Genomic DNA, 20,777 nt, shown 5'->3' on the forward strand with positions numbered 1-20,777 from the left:
GGTAGGAATTGCTGGCTCACTAACAGACCCCATAGTTGTTAATAAGGGGGTCAAACAGGGGTGCCTCCTAGCTCCATTTCTTTTTAATTTTTATCTTAATGATATAATTGTGGAACTGGCAGGCCCTGACTTTTCCCCCCCTTCGTTGGGAAACAGGAAAATCTCACTGCTTCTCTATGCAGATGACATGGTCCTATTGTCCATTACCCGTAAAGGACTACGGAGATTACTTACGAAACTTAATGTTTACTGCACCAAGGAAAAACTTCAGATTAACTATTCAAAAACAAAAGTAATGGTTTTTGGCAAGAGGCATCGTAATTTCAATTGGTCAATTGGTGGGCACCCAATAGAGCAAATACGGGTGTTTAAGTATTTGGGCATTCACTTTCAGGACACTCTGTACTGGAGAAAGCATATTGACCACACAAAAGTTGCTGCATTAAGATCATGTGGAGCCATACTTAATTTTTATAGGACAGCAGGTGGAAACCTTATTCCCCCTGCTCTGAAAATCTACCATGGCAAAGTCCTTGCTCAGATCCTGTATGGAGCTCCAGTCTGGGGCTGGGAGGATCACCATCTTTCCAGCCTAGAAGCAATTCAAAACAGCTTCCTGAAAAAACTCCTCCGACTACCGGCTGGTACCCCAGCGGCGCTTTTACACGCAGAGTCTGGTCTACCTACAGTTAGAGCCCGAGTACACTGCTCTCTACTTAATTTTTGGGATTCAGCTAAAAATGCCGCAGCCAAACCAATTCTGAAATCTTGCTATGAACTGGCTTCTACGGACAAACATTGGTCATCCAGATTATCTAGCTTTTACCATTTGTACCATATCCCAGTCCAGGACTCCCCAGTGCTTTCTAATAGAACAAGGCTGCGTGAGGCTATTTTTAGGCACTGTTCTTTGTTGGATAGGTTGGTTATTATTAACTCCAAATTCTCCAGGTGGTATAGAGTATTCAAGCAGGACCACCTTAGAGCGAGTTATTTGGCCTACCCCCTTGCAACAAATCTCCGGCAGGCCTTTACGGCACTAAGGTTCCAAACGATGCCGAATGCAGTGCTGCTCGGACGATACAAGCAGGTTCCATGGTCTCAGCGGCTCTGTATATGTGGAGCGGCAGTGGTTGAAGATCTGCCCCATTATCTATTGGAATGCCCTTTGTACTCCAATCCTTGGATCAAATTTTTGGGAGGTCTTCTGCAGGGAACGCTTTCAGACCCACATATTATCTCCCTTCTTTTATCAGATAAGGATGACAAGATCACGTACAGAGTTGCTCAGTTTGCACTCGCGGCGCAAAAGCTCCGGGTGAAGCACATAGAAGAGCAGACATGCAATTGCTCAGAGACGCTATAGGGCAAATAGCACAGTTTTAGATTGCGCCATATTCATCTTATATTTTATTATGTAATTTTAATATGTGTGTAGAGGAAACTAGATGCTTTGTATTTTGTATGATTTGCGATGGCCTATGGCTAAGCAATAAAGGTTGACTAACAAGTAGGGATGTTGAATAATCAACAGGGGAACACACTGACTGACCAGTATGAAATAAAAGGAAGATGGAAGCAATACACTGAAGAACTCTATAAAAGAGATGACAGGATGACAGATTCATTCACGGAGGAACCATATGATGAAGAACCAGAAATTTTAGAATGTGAGGTGAAAGCTGCTCTTAAAATTTTTGGAAGAAACAAATCACCAGGAATAGACGGCATACCAATAGAGTTGCTACAAGCTACTGAGACTGAATCAGTCCAAATTTTGACAAAAATTTATCAAGAAATATGGAAAACTAAACAATGGCCCACAGACTGGAAGCGTTCAATATATATCCCACTTCCAAAGAAAGGGGATCCCAGAGAATACAGTAATTACCAAACTATTGCCTTAATATCCCATGCAAGTAAAGTAATGCTCAAGCTTCTACAACAAAGGCTCTTACCATATATGGAGCGAGAAATGCCAGACGTCCAAGCTGGATTTAGAAAGGGAAGAGGCACCAGAGATCATATCTCAAACATACGTTGGATAATGGAACAGACCAAGGAATTTCAGAAGAAAATCACCCTGTGCTTTATAGACTACAGCAAAGCCTTTGACTGTGTAGATCATTAAAAACTATGGAACGCTTTAAAAGAAATGGGGGTGCCACGGCATCTGATTGTCCTGATACACAACCTATACTCTGGACAAGAGGCTACTGTAAGGACAGAATATGGAGAAACCTATTTGTTTCCCATCGGAAAGGGTGTGAGACAGCAGTGTATTTTATCACCCTATTTGTTTAATCTGTACGCAGAACATATGATACGGAAAGCGGGATTGGACCAAGAAGAAGGAGGTGTGAAAATTGGAGGGAGAAACATCAATAATTTAAGATATCCAGATGATACCATACTGTTAGCAGAAACCAGTAATGATTTCAAACAAATGCTGATGAAAGTTAAAGAGGAAAGCACAAAAGCAGGACTACAGCTGAACGTCAAAAAGACTAAAGTAATGACAACAGAAGATTTATGTAACTTTAAAGTTGACAATGAGGACATTGAACTTGTCAAGGATTATACCTCGGCACAGTCATTAACCAAAATGGAGACAATAGTCAAGAAATCAGAAGAAGGCTAGGACTGGGGAGGGCAGCTGGGAGAGAACTAGAAAAGGTCCTCAAATGCAAAGATGTATCACTGAACACCAAAGTCAGGATCATTCAGGCCTTGGTATTCCCAATTTCTGTGTATGGATGTGAAAGTTGGACAGTGAAAAAGGCGGATAAGAGAAAAATCAACTCATTTGAAATGTGGTGCTGGAGGAGAGCTTTGCGCATACCATGGACTGCGAAAAAGGAAAATAGGGTGTTAGAACAAATTAAACCAGAGCTGTTACTAGAAGCTAAGCTAAAATCATGAAACTGAGGTTATCATACTTTGGACACATAATGAGAAGACATGATTCACTAGAAAAGACAATAATGCTGGGGAAAACAGCAGGGAGTAGAAAAAGAGGAAGGCCAAACAAGAGATGGATTGATTCCATAAAGGAAGCCACAGACTTGAACTTACAAGATCTGAACAGGGTAGTTCATCACAGATGCTCTTGGAGGTCGCTGATTCATAGGGTCGCCATAAGTCGTAATCGAGTTGAAGGCACATAACAACAACAAGGTTTGAGGACTTGCAAGGAAGAGGACTTGCCTCCTTCACTGTCTCAGCTCTTGCTTCTAAAGAAGCACTAACTCTTTCTTCCCTTGCTAGAATGTGTCCTCTAGCAATGAAGCAAGGAACCTTTTGGAAGACGTTCCCTATCAAACATCATCCGTGGCAATAGAAGAGGTGAATTGAACCCAATTTCCTTTTATCCCCATAATGATTATTGGAGGCGGGGTGAAGGGAAGCTGAGCCAACTTAAATTTACAAATAGATATTGATGCAACAACTCTATTTTATATGAACAGTGGTAATTTAACATGGATTTTGAGTTCATGCAAGACTTGTATGTGATTGTAGCCAGATGCTGTATCTCCTCTTACATTTTCTATTCATAGCAGGCTCATAGTGATTTCTAACTTCTTCTATAATTGCTACCATATACTTGTACTGCAAAAATGTCTTTCTGGCTTTAGCCATAAATTGTTTGAGAATATTGCTTGGCAACACTTGCAGAAATAAGGTGCAATTGCTGCAAGGATAATGTAGTTTGATTTTGACATACTTTTGTACTTTTAAGAGACGCTTTAATAATTATAACATTTTAAGTAATTGTATTATACTGGGATGTCTGGTACCTTTGTGGTAGTGGGGCATGTTCTCTCCCAGCTCTTTAATGTTTTGTGGTTCAAATGCCCTCATTTATCCTGTGCTTGTACAGCTGTTCTTTGTCACAGGATTTAAAAGTACCAAAGCCCCATTCAGGAACTACATGTGATATGCCATGGACCAGGTGCAGATGTAAAACAAAAACATGGCCTAGAGATTTGCAAGATTGCTTTAATCTTCACACAACCCTCCCCTCCACTGCGTGAATTTTCTTTGCCTACCTTTAATGAATTTTTGTTACATCAATGACCTCTGCTGAATAAAGTTAAAACAAAACTGCTTGTGCTACTAATGCTGAGAACCTGAGTTTAATCAAGATTCCCAAAGTAAATATAGAACTCAGCTAAAGGTCTTTAGCAGATTTTCTGCTTTGATGCCTCCACCTTTGGAGGTAGGGTGAGTAATCTTATCTGTGCTATTTGTGGAACTTCCTCAGCTGTAGAATTCCCTCAGACTTTACTAGTGTTTTGATTCCAGGTAAAGATTATTCTTTTTGTCCAGGCTTCTAATGGTCTTCTGGTTGCCCTTTCTCAAAAGGATGCTGTAGAATGGAGAAAGTGAAGAAAATGGCAACCAAAATAATCAGGGGAATAGAGTAATTCCCCTATGAAGAAAAATTACATTATTTGGGGCTCTTTAGTTTAGGGGGGAAAGGCAAGAAAGGAGAGACACAACAGAGGTTTATAAAATTATGCATGATGTGGAGAAAGTTATGAGAGAGTAGTTTATCCCCCTTTCCCATAATATTAGAACCGGGGATCATTCAATGAAACTGAATGGTGGGAAATTCAGGACAGACTATTTCTTCACCCAGTAATGGCGGCTATATAGGGTGTGTGGGGTGTGCGGCCCATGAGTGCCCACAGACTCTGGGTGGTTGTGCAATACTTTGTATTGTTTTAATTATTATTTTCTGATAGAAACATACCGAGTCTGAACTCATCTGCAGCTACCAATCAAAGAAGCCCGTAGTGGGAATTTTCTGGAGCCTAAGAATGGTGCAATAATGCAGTGACATCAGTGTGCATCTCTTATGCCATCCATCTTTTTGTTACTTTTCGGGAAGTTTTTTGCTATTTTTTGCCACGGTGAACCCTGATTGTCAATGGTAGATTTTCCCATGAGGGTGATGGTCTCTTTTGTGTCTCTCTCTGACTGCCATAGTTGTTTATGGTATCCTTCTGGGGAGACTGGCTGAGCTGGGAGTGGGAGGGACTGCATTGGGGTGACAGGTTAGCTCCAGAAGGTGGTGCTTGAGGAACATTGCTCAGCACCCTGGACTCTCCAGTATGGGGTTCCGCAGGGTCAGTTCTGTCCCCCATGCTGTTCTACATCAAACCGTTGGGTGTGGTCATCCAGAGCTTTGGAGTGCGTTGCCATCAGTATGCTGATGACATGCAGCTCTATTTCTCCTTTTCATCTTCTTCAGGTGAGGCTGTCAATGTACTGAACCGGTGCCTGGCTGTGAGAATAGACTGGATGAGGGCTAATAAACTGAGGCTCAATCCAGACAAGACTGAGATGCTGCTAGTGGGTGGTTCTTCTGACCGGATGGTGGATGTCCAACCTGTCCTGGATGGGGTTGCACTCCCCCTGAAATAGCAGGTTCATAGCTTGGGGGTTCTCCTAGAACCATCTCTGTCACTTGAGGCTCAGGTAGCCTCGGTGGCACGGAGTGCCTTCTACCAACTTCGGTTGGTGGCCCAACTACGCCTCTATCTGGACAGGGATAAGCTGGCTTCAGTTGTCCATGCTCTGGTAACCTCCAAAATAGATTACTGCAATGCGCTCTACGTGGGGCTGCCTTTGAAGACGGTTTGGAAACTGCAGCTTGTGCAAAATGCAGCGACCAGATTGGTAACAGGGATCAGACGGTCCGAACATATAAAACCGATTCTGGCCTGCTTGCATTGGCTGCCTGTATGTTTCCGAGCTTGATTCCAGGTGCTGGTTTTGATCTATAAAGCCTTACATGGCTTGGGACCACAATACCTGATGGAATGCCTCTCCCAATACGAACCCACCCATACACTACGTTCAAGATCAAAGACCCTCCTCCGGGTGCCTACTCCAAGGGCAGCTGGGAGACTGGCAACAAGGGAGAGGGCCTTCTCAGTGGTGGCCCCCAAATTATGGAATGATCTTGTTAATGAGGTGCACCTGGCGCCAACACTGTTATCTTTTCGGCACCAGTTCAAGACTTTCCTCTTCTCCCAGGCATTTTAGCATGTGTTTTAAATTGTTTTAAATTTTTAAATTGTGTTTTAAATTATTTTTAAAAGATGTGCTTTTAAAGTTGTATATTTGTTTTAATGTTTTTAATTACTGTAAACTGCCCAGGTAGCTTCGGCTATGGGGCGGTATATAAGTACAATCAATCAATCAATCAATCAATCAATCAATAAAAAGTCTTTTCTGAGTTCTCATAATGTTGAAATTCATTAAAAATCAGCCATGTTCACAGAGTACCTATAATCCTGTTACTGACCTTGCCCCATACTCTGACCTTCATCTTCTGCAGTTTAAAAGTTTAAAAAATGCCTGGCTATTTTTAATTAATTTAATAAATTTTGCATTGAACTGAATGATAATGTCAGGCATGCTCAGTAAGAACCAACTGTCAGTGTTCTAAAAGCCACACTCACAGCTGCTGTGATTGCCTAATCAGGGGGCCACACCCACACCAGACTTTGATTTCACATTAGACAGTGATGGCTTCCCTCAGAGAATCCTGGGAAGTGTGGTTTGTGAATGGGGCTGTGAGGAGAGTGCTATTACCCTGACAGAGTTCCAGTGGCCAGAGTGGTTTAACAGTCATCCACTCTGTTTGAAGGTCTGTGAGGGGAACAGGGCATCTCCTAGCAACTCTCAGCACCCTTCAGTAACTACACTTCCCAGGATTCTTTGGGAGAAGCCATGACTGTCCAAAGTGAAATAAAGGCTTGGTGTGGATGTGGCCAGGGACAGCTTTGGTTTAAATTTGGGTGGGAGGCTACATGTGCCTGCTATAGAATAAAAAAGTTGGGGGAAACGCTGAAAAGCAATGATACTGTTCACAATGTTTTCCTTTTGGAAAGGAAACGGGCTTCCCCTTTTCCCAGTGCCCGCCCACCCAATCTCCTCCCCTCCCCCTCCTCCTACCCTCCCTGCCCCTCCCCAAAGTCAGTGTTGGACTACAACCTGGGAGACCAGAGTTTGAATCCCCACACAGTCATGAAGCTCACTGGGTGACCTTGAGCCAGTCACTGCCTCTCAGCCTCAGAGGAAGGAAATGGTAAAACCACTTCTGAATACCGTTTACCATAAATGAAAATCCTATTCATAAGGTTGCCTCCTTTTTCAAACATGATTACACAGAAATAAATCCCACTGAACTCAAAAAGTATGCAACTGATCAAACCCACCTCCTCCCTCCTATCCTCTTTCTCTTGCCTCTTCTCTCCCCTCCCCCTCCAATCCCCTCCTTTCCTCTCCCCTCCCCCTCCTCCTCCCCATGGTCAGTTTTACCTATCCTAAGCATGACTGCATGAGAGTAAATCCCACTGAACTCAATAAACATCCAAATGATCAAACCTGTCCTTCTCCTCCCCTCCCCCTTGTTCCTGCTCCCATCGAAGTCCTCTCTTCCGCCTTTCCTCCCCTCCCTCCCCCTCCTCCCCTCCCCATCCCCTGTGGTCAGTTTCACCTATCCTAAGCATGATTGCAGGGGAGTAAATCCCACTGAACTCAATAAGCATGCAAATGATCAGTCCATTCTCAGCAAGCTTGCACAGAATCCCATTTCTTACCTCCTGGATTAAAAAGCAGAGAAATTCACTAATAGGCAAAAAACCTTGAGGTTTAAGAACGTATCTATAGCCCACAGACATTTCTATCAAACTTTACAAAGCAGAGAAATTGGGCAGCTATAGTGATTGTAGCAGGGGAGCAGGAGACCTGACCTCCTCTCTGGGATATTGTACTGCCCTAAAAAATTGCCAAAATGCAAAGACAATTTGGATTGGTCTTTCACAGTCCAATCCACTTCCTGTATATGATAATATAGTTTCAAACAGGGATCTGTAATTTCTGAGTGAGGGATTTGGGGACTAGGGCTAACAGGGTTAGGGTTCTTCAAGTGAATCTGAACTTAGCAGCACAATTTCTATTTACCGAATGGACAATGACAGTAATACCCCTCCACTCCATTTTGACAGGATCCGCCATTGAAACAGGGGTTGCATTCACAGTAATTGATGGTGGAATCACAGATTTTTCCTGAAAGAGTAAGAGATAGTTACAAGATTAACCTTTTGCCAGATGTAAATAAATTTGCAACTTGCATTATAAATGAAGTGGGATCATTTGCATGAAAGGCAACAATTATTATAACTGGAGCACAGAAGGAATTTGTTTATTAATTTAAAAGTGAGTTGCACTCTTTGCATTCTGGAGTGAGTTTATATTATTTTGTCAAAATACAGAAATAAGAAGCATCATAATAATGGGAATTTCCCTGTAATAATAATAGGCCATACTGAGGGATGTGGGGAAAAATTGATTCAGTTTGCATTTAAAGGTGAGCCCACCTAATTCACACTTTTTAAAACAATAAACAAACTGAAATACAGCCATCCTTCAAAATTCACACTTCTCCAAATCCAAATGCAGTTCTCCAGCTAAGTACTGTGTACAAAAATGCATACATTAGGGTAAAGGGTACCCATAAATACATATACTGCTGAAAATAACACACAAAATGCATTATATTAGGGAAAACTGCTTTGAAAAAATGTGTATATTAGGCAAAAATGTGTACATTAAGAAAAATCTGCACTAACACGCTGATGAATTTTCATGAGAACTGTTTTACAAGACTAGCAGACTGACAGGGAAATGTGGAGAATTGAACTTAAGATTTGCAAAATGAGAAATGGAGAGAAATCAAAATTTATGGATTCGCCCATCCATAGCTATAACTTCCTGAATTTGGGTGCAACAATAAGAAATTCCACTTCTGACTACTAAGATTACATAACCCATCTTTGTTGCTCAGTTAGTGGGCGAATATATAAAAACTGGACATTACTCAGAACGTGGCTGTTTGTTACATACATACATGGGTAAAACGGATAATCAAACTTCATATAAAGTTTAAAATGCTGCCACCTTTATTTTAAAGCAAAAGCAACCAAGTGAAATCTTGATCTGAATTCTGCACAGATTTGCCTCTGAAAATTTCCCATGGCTGTTATTTCCCTCTGAAGGTGCTATTTTCAAAAAGCAGCATATTCATAAGCAAATAGAAACTGGGGGGGGCTGTTGTTATGGTGAGAAGCCCTATTCCAGAACAGAGTCTTGCACAGCTCCTTCAAACTGTTTTAAATGTGATGAACGTAATGTATAGTTTGGCCCTAACTCTCAGTTGTTATACACTCAGTTTTTGTTACTTGTCCAATTCACCAAGATAGAACTTGGATGCTGTTCATCACTGCAATGGATTCTCTGCATGGTGCAAACTGCACAGTTTTATGGCCTTTTGTAAAGATTTGTCCGCTGAATTTAATTAAATTTGCAAGCTTGGGGACGGACTGTTTTTTTAAAAAATGCATTCCTCAGGCTATTTTTTCCACCAAAACATTTCACAGCTCTATAATTAATTGCACATGTTTCAAATAATAATGTTTTGATGAAAGAAACCAGTGATTTGCTTGGGTAAATTATGCCCTGAAGTTAAACAAATCACCAGTGAATAGCATCAGGAACTTTCAAGGAGTATGGGGGTCTCATCTACAAGTTTTAATTTCACGGATTTTCATCTCTTTGCCCATTTCAACCAAACTGGGCAATGACAAATTTTGATTCATTTGGAAGGATAATGCTTATTCTATATATGCATGCCCAGAATTTGTGAGGGTCTGGAACAGAATATTCTGTTACGTTTTTAAGAGAATGACTCAGAAAGAAAATCCCAAAACTACAATTCTATACACGTGTATTCAGAAGTAAGCCCCAATGAGTTCTATACAACTCACTCACAGATAAGTAGATTGCAGCCTAAGTGTGCTCACATGGAAATAATTTATTTTTGAGTCATGAGCCTGGACTGCCCATCATGCTAAGCTAAACCATGGTTTAAAACAAATGCCTGAGTGTGTGGTTTCCTGGAAATGAGATTGTGGGTGCTTTGCTCCTCCTCAGTTGTTCTGCTGCTATGCTAAGCTAAGTCATGGTTTGGATTAGCATGTTGTCCAAAGCCAGGCTCGTGGTTTAGTCCACCAGAAGCCGTAAACCATAAGGCAAACTTTGTGTTTACAGCTTGTGGCTATTCTGGAGAGAGTTAAATCATGAGCCCAGATTTAGATGATGCACTAAGCCAAACCATGGCTTAGCTCATCACAACAGCAGAATGACCTCTCCAGGGAGAAGCAAGGGTGTTCTCCTAATTTGGAGCCTGCATACTTGCACATTCATGCTAAGCAACAGTTTGCGTTAGCGTAATGTGTGAACCAGGCCTTTGTCTTCCTGGCAAATAAAGACAGTTGGATCATATGCAACTGAATCTCCAATCAGTCAACATGACCCAGCAAGGATGGGGGAAAGTGGGCACTTTAGTTTCTGCTGAGTCACTGGCAACAGCTGAAAAACCATTTATTACATCAATGTTTTGTATGAAATATTTGCATCTAGTTCAGGGGAAGAATTGATTCAAGATAGCACTAGGATGATTGTATCTTTCAGATCAACTTTTTGTTTAAAAAGTTGAATTGATTTAACAAAAACGCATTCATTCATCCTAAAAAGGTCCAGAAAACAGGAACTGAGGGGTTCATAGAAAGGGCAGGCAATATACTACTGTATGTCACCTGATATATCCCATCTTGCAACTGATTCTTTCCAAAACAAAATATGATCATCATTAGTAGACATAATTATAACAGATTGCTTAAACCTCAGTGTTACACCGAGGTAATCTTTCATTATGGTTGTGCTCACTGGAATGAGCCTAATTGCCTCCACAGAGTGATGAACTGAAATGCAGCTGGCCAAACATAATAAATCAATGAAAAATCTGTGTACCCTCTCTGTCTCGAGGTAAGCCATTCTAGTGGTCTATAATTCATGGACTCAAAAACTTATAGTGAAAAGAAAAAAGCTTGCTTTAGAAAACATCAGAAGTTACAAAGAAGAATCACAGATGCCTTGATCCAGACAGGGCCCATACGCACACCAAATGGGGAATTAAGCATGCAAGTGCTTGATGCATGTGTGATTCCCCAGCCTGAACGAAAAACCTGATTCAACAGTTGAGGTTGAATGTGTCAGTATGTCTTTGTGTCAGAACTACATGTTACATTATATTTTGGGTGGGGAGCTTTAAAAAAAAAGAATTCAGCCACTAAGGTTGAAATTTAAAGGGGAAGACTGTGTAGAGGAGAGGGGCTTCTCAACTCCTCCTCCTCATGCTGCTTTCTCTCTGAAAATCACCCCCCCCACTGCAGTGATGGATGGTGCCTATTGGGGCTGGTAGGGCAGAAAGCAGGGGGACCAAATAATAGGTGGAGCCAGAGTCACTGACAGGCAAAGCCAGCAAATTCTAGTTTTGTACCCAACCTCCTCCTGTTGAGTTCTACAAAGGCAACACTGAAACTTTGCTGCTCTGGGCTCCTACTGGGAGAAAGGGCGGGATATAAATTTAATAAATAAAATAAAATAAAGAGGAGGAAGCTGGCAGCCAGTGCGGGCTGGCTGAGGTTGGTGGGGTGGTGCTCAGTCTGCCCTAATGCACTAGCCTCCTTTGCCCAGCTGATTTACCCTGCAGAAGACAGGAAACTAGTTCCTATTATCTTTTACCCAGCAAGAGTAAAAGTAAGTTGGGGAACAATAATCAGAAAGAAAATGGTACAAGGAGAAATGGTTTAGAAGCCCCTCTCCCTCGTGTCAAGTCTTTCACTTCAAGTTGCAGCCTGCACTTGAATGGCATTTCAAAACTGTACTGATCTTTTGGTTTCTTAGAATTCCCAAGCAATGTCAGGTACGAGACTGCTAGTAACATATATTTGCATCTATGCTGGAATAAATGTTTTTATTGTTGTTGTTTCCCACCCCGGGCTCTTTTGGTCAACAACAACAAAAATAAAAACAGCAATAATAATTACATGTTATATCTTGCCCATCCTATAAAATAATAACGATAATACAACAACAATTCAGATTGTTGTTATGAGAGGTGAAGTAAACTTGATGAACAGGTCTGTGCCTGAGGTGCTTATTTTGTATTGTTTTCAAACCTATTTTTAGCTGTTTTTATGATGTATTTGTAAAACTTCTTGAGACACATGCAGAAGATGATTCAGAAATAAATAAACAAATAATAATTGAGTTATATTCGCCTTTCTCTCCCCCCCCCCCTTTTAACATACGATTATTCCCTGCTAGGAGAAAAATCTTGGATACTGCAGCTTTACTTTTGAACCATGGTTGTCTTATGTCAGTTACAGTATTGCCTTTGCGGGGGGTGGGGATAAGAGCACAACCTCTCCCACACAACGATCATGATTAAATCTCTCTCTAACACACACACACACACACACACACACACACACACACACACACACACACACACGCTAACATTACCCTTCAAATTTCTTCAGTGAAATATTCTGCTTTCAGCATATGTAGAAAATTAATGCATTGCGATGTAGAGAAATACTATATGCACCAGGCATCAGATATCACATTTGTCTCCGTAAATCACTGTGGTTTCATTAACCTTAATTATAAGCTACAGGGCTGATATAAGTGCATTGTGTGCTATTGCTAAAATGAGTATTCTGCTGAAGGGTCCCAGTGAGTTGGCAAGTACATGCCTATTTAACCTCTGATGCTAATGACTTCAAGGGTTACCCGCAATTGTGCCATGGAATTGTTCTGCTGTGCTGCTGGCCAAATGATTTGATGTGATGATTCGTTGGGAAACACAATCTCAGATCATTAGGTTAATTAGAACAGCCATTCAATTACAAATAATTACTTGTGACCTGAGGCTCAGCAGGCTATACTGATGGAGCATACATGAAAAGATCTGTGTCTTTTATGTTAATATGGGTCTTACTACAAACATTTGTCAGTTGCCACATATGCTCTTTAAATGGAGATGGAGTTGACAGCTCTTGTTTTTTTCCTGGCAAAAAGCTAAGAGGCATCTTTTATATTTAACTGATATTGTTTATTAGAAAGGCTGACAATCCTGATCTTGATTTTAATCCCACTCCGCACACCCACACGCAGCGTGGACAGGAGGGGCATAGTTGTGGCTAGGGGGCGATGCCACGGCCACCATCTTTGTGATGGGCAGTGTTGCGCATCGCATACAATATGCACACGTGATATGAGGCCTGAAGGGGTGGACTGCCAGGAGCTTATTTAAGCCTGCACCACCCCTTCTATCCTCCTCTTGGCGCGCAACGCCCACCCCACCCTCCTTTGTTTATGGTGTGACCTAGGTTGCTTCCGGGCTGAGTAGGAATTTTTCTCCTGCCCGCCCTAGTTGGTGGACAGGTTTTTTGCCTGCTCCACACTGTGAGGGTGGGAGGGAATTGGGTTAGGGGATGTCATGTTTAATAGCTGGATTTGGCTAATTTGGTAAGGTTTAACATGTTTATGCCCTGAGTGGGGCAGTTTGTTGAGGCACAGGTATGGTAAGGTGTGGTAAGCAAAGTAGGTAAGGACAGCTAGGTGGCCCCCTTAGGCACCTTTGGAGGTGATTGGTGGTTCTGGAGGCCTGTCTGTCAGGGCAGGATATGGGCTGTTTCTGGGGCCACCTTACCTCATCCACCCGGAGTTGTACGGCCCCGGGGAGTGGTGATGTGGGTAGGCCCCCTGCTCACCTACAGGGTGTGGCAGGGGTAAGGGGTAAGCGGATGGGCTTGCCCTTGCCCCAGCAGGGGCTGGTCGCCCGAGAGCTGTGTGGCAAGCTTCTTGCTTATAGACAGTTCCCGCACCTAGGTTTCCCCTCTGCAGGTCACTTTAAAAAGGGTTTTGTTATAGTTCAATAAAGTGGCCCTTTGTTCAACCGAAACAGCTGCGTCTGTGTCTGATTTCGCCCCTCCGCCGCAAACTCAAGGCTCTATGTGGCAGATGGGTAAAATGGAACTTTGCAGACTTTAATGCTGACTAGTTTCTAGCAAGTTTAACATAAAGGATTAAGTCCTTTATTAATTAAGTCCTACTCAGAGTTGACCCATTAAAATTAATGAACCTGTTAGTCATGTCTATTAACTTCAAAAGGTCTACTCTGAGTAGGACTACCATTGAACACCACCCAAAGATTATTTTTAATCCACTGTTTAATTGAAGACTTAGTTTCCACAGACCGCAGATGATGTGATTAAACCAGTGATAAACCAGTGGCATGGACTGTCTGAAGACACATAGTGTGGTTACCTTGCTGAAGCTAAACAGGTTAATGCCTGAGTGGGAGACCACCTGGAAGCCCCATATAAAACTCCTGCTCAGCTGGCGTTGACCCATGAAAAGGCCTTCTCAGTGGCAGTTCCCCATTGGCAGAATGCTCTCCCTGTCTCCCTCATTACTGACTTTCAGGATTTAAAGACCTTCCAGTTAGCCCAAGCATCTGATAGCTGACAGATATTTGGTCATGACAACCTTGAAATTATCAATGGTGAGTGTATGTGATTGTTTTTAAATGTTTTTGACGGTTTTTAGTTGTTCTTAAATGGTGGTTTTAATTGTTTTAAACATGCTTTATTTTAAGTGATATTGTTGTAACATCTTGAGGTTTGCCAACCTGGGTTTCACTGAGAAGGGTACGATATAAATTTAATAAAGAACTAAAAATAACCCCCCTTGAGTTCCATGATGGAAGAAAGGCAGGATATAAATGTGCTAGATAAATATTAAACTTGGGTCTGAATTGCAGGTGCAGGAGCTCATATAACTGAATGCTCCTCTGTATAATTTTAAATACTATCCCCTGTATGTGTGTAATCTGAAGTAGCACAATCCAGACTCGAGTTCACCACCTCACCCTTTTTTGTGAGAACTTGGCCTCAGGTTGGCCGAGAAAACAACTGAATTTTGTTTTAGTTAATGGAGTCCAGATGAACTCTATCATCAGAATTTAGTTTCATAGAATGGAACAAAGTCTGAGCCTGGAGGTACTGCAGGTTCATCTCTCTGTGTTGCATTTAGAGAAATCACACATGCAAAAGAAGAAAAAAAACTCTCTTACCAGTATAACTGGTTTTGCAGACGCAGTTGAAGCTTCCTGGGAAGTTCTGGCAGAGAGCACCATTTTTACAAGGGCTGGCAAGGCACTCATTGATATCTCTCTCACAGGCCAGTCCAGTAAAACCGCTGGAACAACTGCAAGAGAAACCACCCACTAGGTTGTGGCAAGTCCCGCCATTGTGGCAAGGGGATGGGAGACATTCATCTATGTCTGTTTCACACAATGTTCCATTGTATCCTGGCATGCACCTGCATGTAAAAGGCTGGAGAGGTTCATTTGCCACGACAATGACTGGGACACTCTCGTGGTTCCTTAGCTTAAGGCTCACACCTAGTTTCCTTAAGCAGCTACCACCATTTTGACAAGGATTTTGTAAACACGAGTCATGATCCACAGACTCTATTCGAACTCCACTTTGGCGGAAAAGGATTTCTTTGATGCTTTCAAAGAAGGTAGTCACACCACCAGAATTCACATACTGATAGCTGTTTCGTTTCACAGCTGCCATCAAGAAAGTCCGATTGCTCTCCTCATAAACCCCATAGAGTTGCACAGCTGTCCCTAACCCGGTTAATTGTGAATTTGCAATCTGCAGAAAATGAAGGTAGTGGTTGGTCAAAAATTCTCTCAAGGATTGCACACTGAGGCGAAGGAGAATGCTGTTATCAAGTGTGGCATTACTGAATCCTGAAAAGAAAACTCGAATACTGTTAGTGACTGAGTTGTGTAGCCCATCATTGCTCAGAACTGTCAGATCAAATGTCCCATCTGTAGACCTTGCCAGCGAATTTAAATCACAAGTGCCTGCTGGAATATGGAAGAGACTTGTAACTCCCGATGTAAGAGAGCATTGGAAGCTGTCTAAAACATCTGGATCCTGAGGTTTTACATTGCCTAATGTTCCACCAGGAAACAGATTACCATAATAATGAACAAAGATCTCTACTGTTCTAGGTTGTGATGGGTTATCATTTTGGTCTACTACCTTTATGTGCACAGTTCCTGTGGAAGACATCTGAGGAATGCCCGAATCTCTTGTAATCACTGACAAGTAGAAATCGCAAATTTGTTCTCTGTCAATCTCTCTCGTTGTGGTCAAAACTCCAGTAGTGCTGAGACTAAAATAACTGGCTGCAGTGCCAGTGCTAAGCAAGTAATAAGAAAAGGGGCCTTGGTTAGGAGGAAGATCAGGATCAGATGACTGAAGCATCAACACAAATGTCCCTGCATGGTTATTTTCCATTATTTCTCCTTCAGTGGTGGAAAGGGTGGGCCCATTATCATTGATATCTTCCAACATTACCAATAAAGAGGCACTTCCTGTTGCTGACGGTGATCCTGAGTCAATGGCTAACACAGATAGATTGTACACTGGTAAGGTTTCTCGATCCAGTTCTGCAGTCACTGTAATCTGTCCAGTCTGTGGGTTAATAGAAAAGGCACCATTGTTGTTTCCATTACCAATAAAATAGGAGAACCTGTTCCAGCTGGGGAGAGAGTCAGAGTCAAAGGCACTTACAAATGTGACATGGGTCCCAACAGGAACACCTTCACTGATTTGTACACTGTAGATCTCAAAGCTGAAAACAGGGGGGTCATTGGCATCTAATATTGTAATATTCACCACTACTTCATCTATATCTGCACCACGAATGCTCCCAGCATTTTTTGCAAGCACCTTCAGAGAGATCCGTTCTTCATTTTCCCTGTCAAGAGGACCTGTGACAGAAATCTGCCCACTCTTATTATCAATCTGAAAACCCTTTTTTCTGCTATTGCCAAAGATTTGGTAATGGACTTCACCATCAGTTCCCATATCACGGTCACTTGCAAAGACTTCTCCCACAATGGTGCCTTTAGAAGCTGCTTCAGAAACCTCAAAATAGTAAAGCTTGGACACAAATCGTGGCACATACTCATTTGTTCCTTTTAAATGGATGTTGACATTAGCAAAACTGCACCTCTCTTCATCAGGAACATTAAAGGCCTTTATGGTTAGATGATAGCTCTGCTTTGTTTCATAATCTAAAAAGCCTTGGGTGGTGATAACTCCAGTATTAGGATCAATAACAAACAGATCACTGTCTGAAGACTGAACTGCGTATGCAATCACAGCATTAGGTTCAGAATCAGCATCAGTTGCGCTGAGATGGATAACTGTTGTTCCACTAGGAGCATTTTCTAAAACACTTGGAAAGTAGTCTTCTGGGTTGAAAGCTGGAGAATTATCATTTACATCAATAACATCCACAGTGATGCTACAGTACCCTGTCCTAGCAACCCATCCTCCATCCGCAGCACTAACAATAATCTCATGCTTCTGGCATAGCTCATAATCAAGAGGTTTGGCAAGCCTTAATGCACCAGTAGAAGTGTTAATTGCAAAGTTCCCAGCCTCATTTCCAGAAGAAATATTGTATTTGATGAGTCCGTTCATAGCGACATCTTTGTCCCTTGCTAACACCATCCGGAGAATAGCTCCAACAGCATGACTTTCAGGAACAGTTATACTTATATGTCTTTGAGAGAACTCTGGTGTATGATAATTTTCCTCTGTTACAACTATCTGCACAGGTACTTCTGATGAGAGAGGAGGGTTACCTTTGTCCTCAGCTTTAACTTTTATTAGAAATTTTTTATTCATATCACTCATCAGTGGAGATGCTACTGAAATCCAGCCTGTATTACTATCCAGATTAAATTTACCTGTTAGATTGTTATTTGAGATAAGGTACTTCACTTCCGAATTTAGACCAAAGTCTTTAGCATCGACTGCAGTTACTTTAATCAGCTTGGTACCAACAGCTACATTTTTAGTGACAGGTGTAAAATATTGACTGAAGAGAAACTGGGGTGCATTGTCATTACTATCCACAATTTTGATTGTGACTGTTGTCTCACTCAGCAAGGGAGGGCTGCCTCGATCTGAGGAGGTAACTATGAAACTTTGCCTGTTAAGATTGACATTGCTGGAACCACTGGAGTTTTGGAACTTTAAAGGCTGCTTATTGAAAATCTCTCCTGTAGAAGCATTAATTCGGAAAAACTCTGACTGGGATTTTATGAAATAGAAGACTTGTCCATTGGATCCTTCATCTGGATCTGTTGCAGATATTTGGATCACCCTTGATCCAACTTCATTAAGTTCAGGACAATCCAAGTAATAGGATGGCTTTGTAAATCGTGGGGCATTGTCATTGATGTCTGTCACAAATATGGTCACATCTGTGCTTACCGTCCATCCAGAATCATGTGCTGAAACCCGGATTCTGTAGCGATCTGTATCTTCCCTGTTCAGAAGTCTGCTGATTGTTATATCACCTGTATTGGGATTTATGACAAATGGTATACTTGTATCCCTTATTGAATATTTACTGACTGCATTTACTCCAATATCTTCATCTGACGTTGTGACTTGTGTAACAGTGTAACCCAAAGGTGCGTTTTCAGGTACAAGAGCACTGAATATCTGAGAAAATTTGGGTGCGTTATCATTTTCATCTAACACATTAATAAGCACCTGGACAGTTGTACTCTGAACAGGGGTACCTCTGTCTGAAGCTTTTATAGTTAGCATGTAATGAGCCACATTCTCCCTGTCCAAAGGTCTGACACTTCTGATTTCTCCATTTGCACGATGGATAATGAAACTGTTCTCATTATTCCCACTGACAATTTCATAATTTAACTGTCCATTTGAACCACTATCCTTGTCCACAGCAGTTACAGTAATTATTTTACAAGGTGAAAGGTTCTCTAGCACTTCAGCAATTAATGGATCTTGTGCAAATACTGGTGCATTATCGTTTATGTCTCGTACTGTTATTTCTAATTTTACATAAGAAGAAAATGGCGGAAAGCCCATATCTCTCGCCTCAATCCAGACAACATATTTCTGTATTGTTTCATAATCTAAGGGTTGGCTGATGAAGAACTGTCCTGTTAGTTGATCGATCTGAAAGGTGTTGCCAAGGTTACCACTAGCAATATAGTAAGACAAAGAGTCGCCTCTTGATGACAATCCAGAAACAGAAGTGATAAAAGTGCCAACTGCTTGATTTTCAGGAAATGTGAAAGTGTGCTGTTTAGCTTGAATTAGAGGAAAATCTGCTCTATTCACAAATCTTACAGTCACAGTTGTAGAATCCATCTTTGGCAATGAGCCACCATCTTTCACATTAACAGAAAAGGTCATTTCAGAAGTGCCAGATAGTCGGTCAGCAGCCATAATTGCTCCTCGTTTTGGATCAATGTGGAATTTTTCAGAATTCTTCCCCAAAAGGGAATAGTGAAGCTCAGCATTAGGTCCCGCATCAGTATCTGTAACTGTCACTGCAAATACAAATGTACCTACAAAGGAAGACAAAAAGAATATAATTAATGCGGTGAAACTGAAATTTAATGGCTAATGAGCACTGCTTTGGGAAATACTTTTCACTGCCCAGATAATGTTAAGTTATTGGGTGATAAACAAATATTGTAAAAAAATTAAAAAATAAATAAATTATGTCCGCCTGCAGATGCAGTGTTCATATTTTGGAGCTATTTCCTTCTTTTTATAGTAATTAAATTAATTAGATGAGGCACCAGAAATTTGACAGAAATGTAAAATCCCCTCTCCCCATAAATGCTATTGTTAACTAATGACATTCTTAAATTTTGTCCATGGAGAATGTGTAGCCTGTATGCACTGCACCCACTCAGTGATATATGACTGCAGTGTGTCATATAGACCACATCTCTTCCATGAATACAGTTTAAGAATGCCATTCTCAACTAAAACCATTACCTGATGTATGGGGAGGGGGCATTTCATAAATGGTGCATTCATCTACTTAATATCTAGCTATCTGAAGGGAAACTACCTGGTCCTCCACCCCCACTCCCCAGTCAAGAACTCTGATCATGGGGAGGATTGAAAACTTGTTCAGCTGGACACTTTCAATCCCCCTTTGCACCTTCCTGCTCAACCTATCTTCCATGGATAGTGTTTACAAACATCTGAAGTGGGCTAATGTATATGAAGCATTTTATCTTCTGGGTTTAAATACTTTCTAAGCACATGCACCTTAATGCTGTAGTGCTTTCAATAATACCTAACATCGGAGTAGATGAGTTTAGGATTTTGTTGTTAGTGCTTATGGAGCAATAACATGTAGAATAAGTTAAAGCCCCATTATAAATTCTGAAGAACAATGTTTTGTATTATACAAAGCTGAATAGTCAAATGTAAGAACAGAAGAAGAAGCCTGCTGGATCAGGCCAGTGGCCCATCTAATCTAGCAGCCTATTCTGACAGTGGCCAACCAGATGCCTTTAGGAAGGCAACAAGCAGGACCACAAGCAATTACATTCTCCCCACTTATGATTCCCAACAATTAGTATTCAGCAGTATATTACTTCTGACAAAGATGGTTTATGTGCACAAGTATATTGTGTACATGCACACCATGTAGGATTGTATCTATATGCAATGCTTTTGCAAATCAAATGTGCAGGCATTCTATAGATTGAATATCTACCTAAGCCTATCCAGTCATACAGGTGATATAATGCATATGTACTCAGAAGAAAGCTCCCCTGAGTTCAGTCAACTTTGTCTCATAAGATGGTCATTTAAGTTTATTTGTATAAGAATAGTTGTCCAAGTTTATCTGAATAAGAGTTGAAATTAAATGGATGTCAAGTTCCAGAAATGTTTTGAGCCCCCTTAAAT

The 20,777-nt window shown here is 41.4% G+C and overlaps 1 protein-coding gene across 1 annotated transcript in view; it reads right to left on the minus strand.

Annotated features, from left to right (window-relative positions):
- FAT4 (FAT atypical cadherin 4) overlaps window positions 1-20,777 on the minus strand; it is a 212,107-nt gene that overhangs the window by 38,974 nt on the left and 152,356 nt on the right. The window contains exons 9-10 of the mRNA XM_061585097.1: window positions 15,062-19,411; window positions 7,981-8,085 (exon numbers count right to left, since the gene is read on the minus strand). Of these exons, the coding sequence (XP_061441081.1) occupies window positions 7,981-8,085; window positions 15,062-19,411 (4,455 nt within the window). The remainder of the gene's footprint in view (window positions 1-7,980; window positions 8,086-15,061; window positions 19,412-20,777) is intronic.

Source organism: Rhineura floridana, chromosome 9 (assembly GCF_030035675.1).
Source record: "Rhineura floridana isolate rRhiFlo1 chromosome 9, rRhiFlo1.hap2, whole genome shotgun sequence".
Classification (NCBI taxonomy): Eukaryota; Metazoa; Chordata; class Lepidosauria; order Squamata; family Rhineuridae; genus Rhineura; species Rhineura floridana.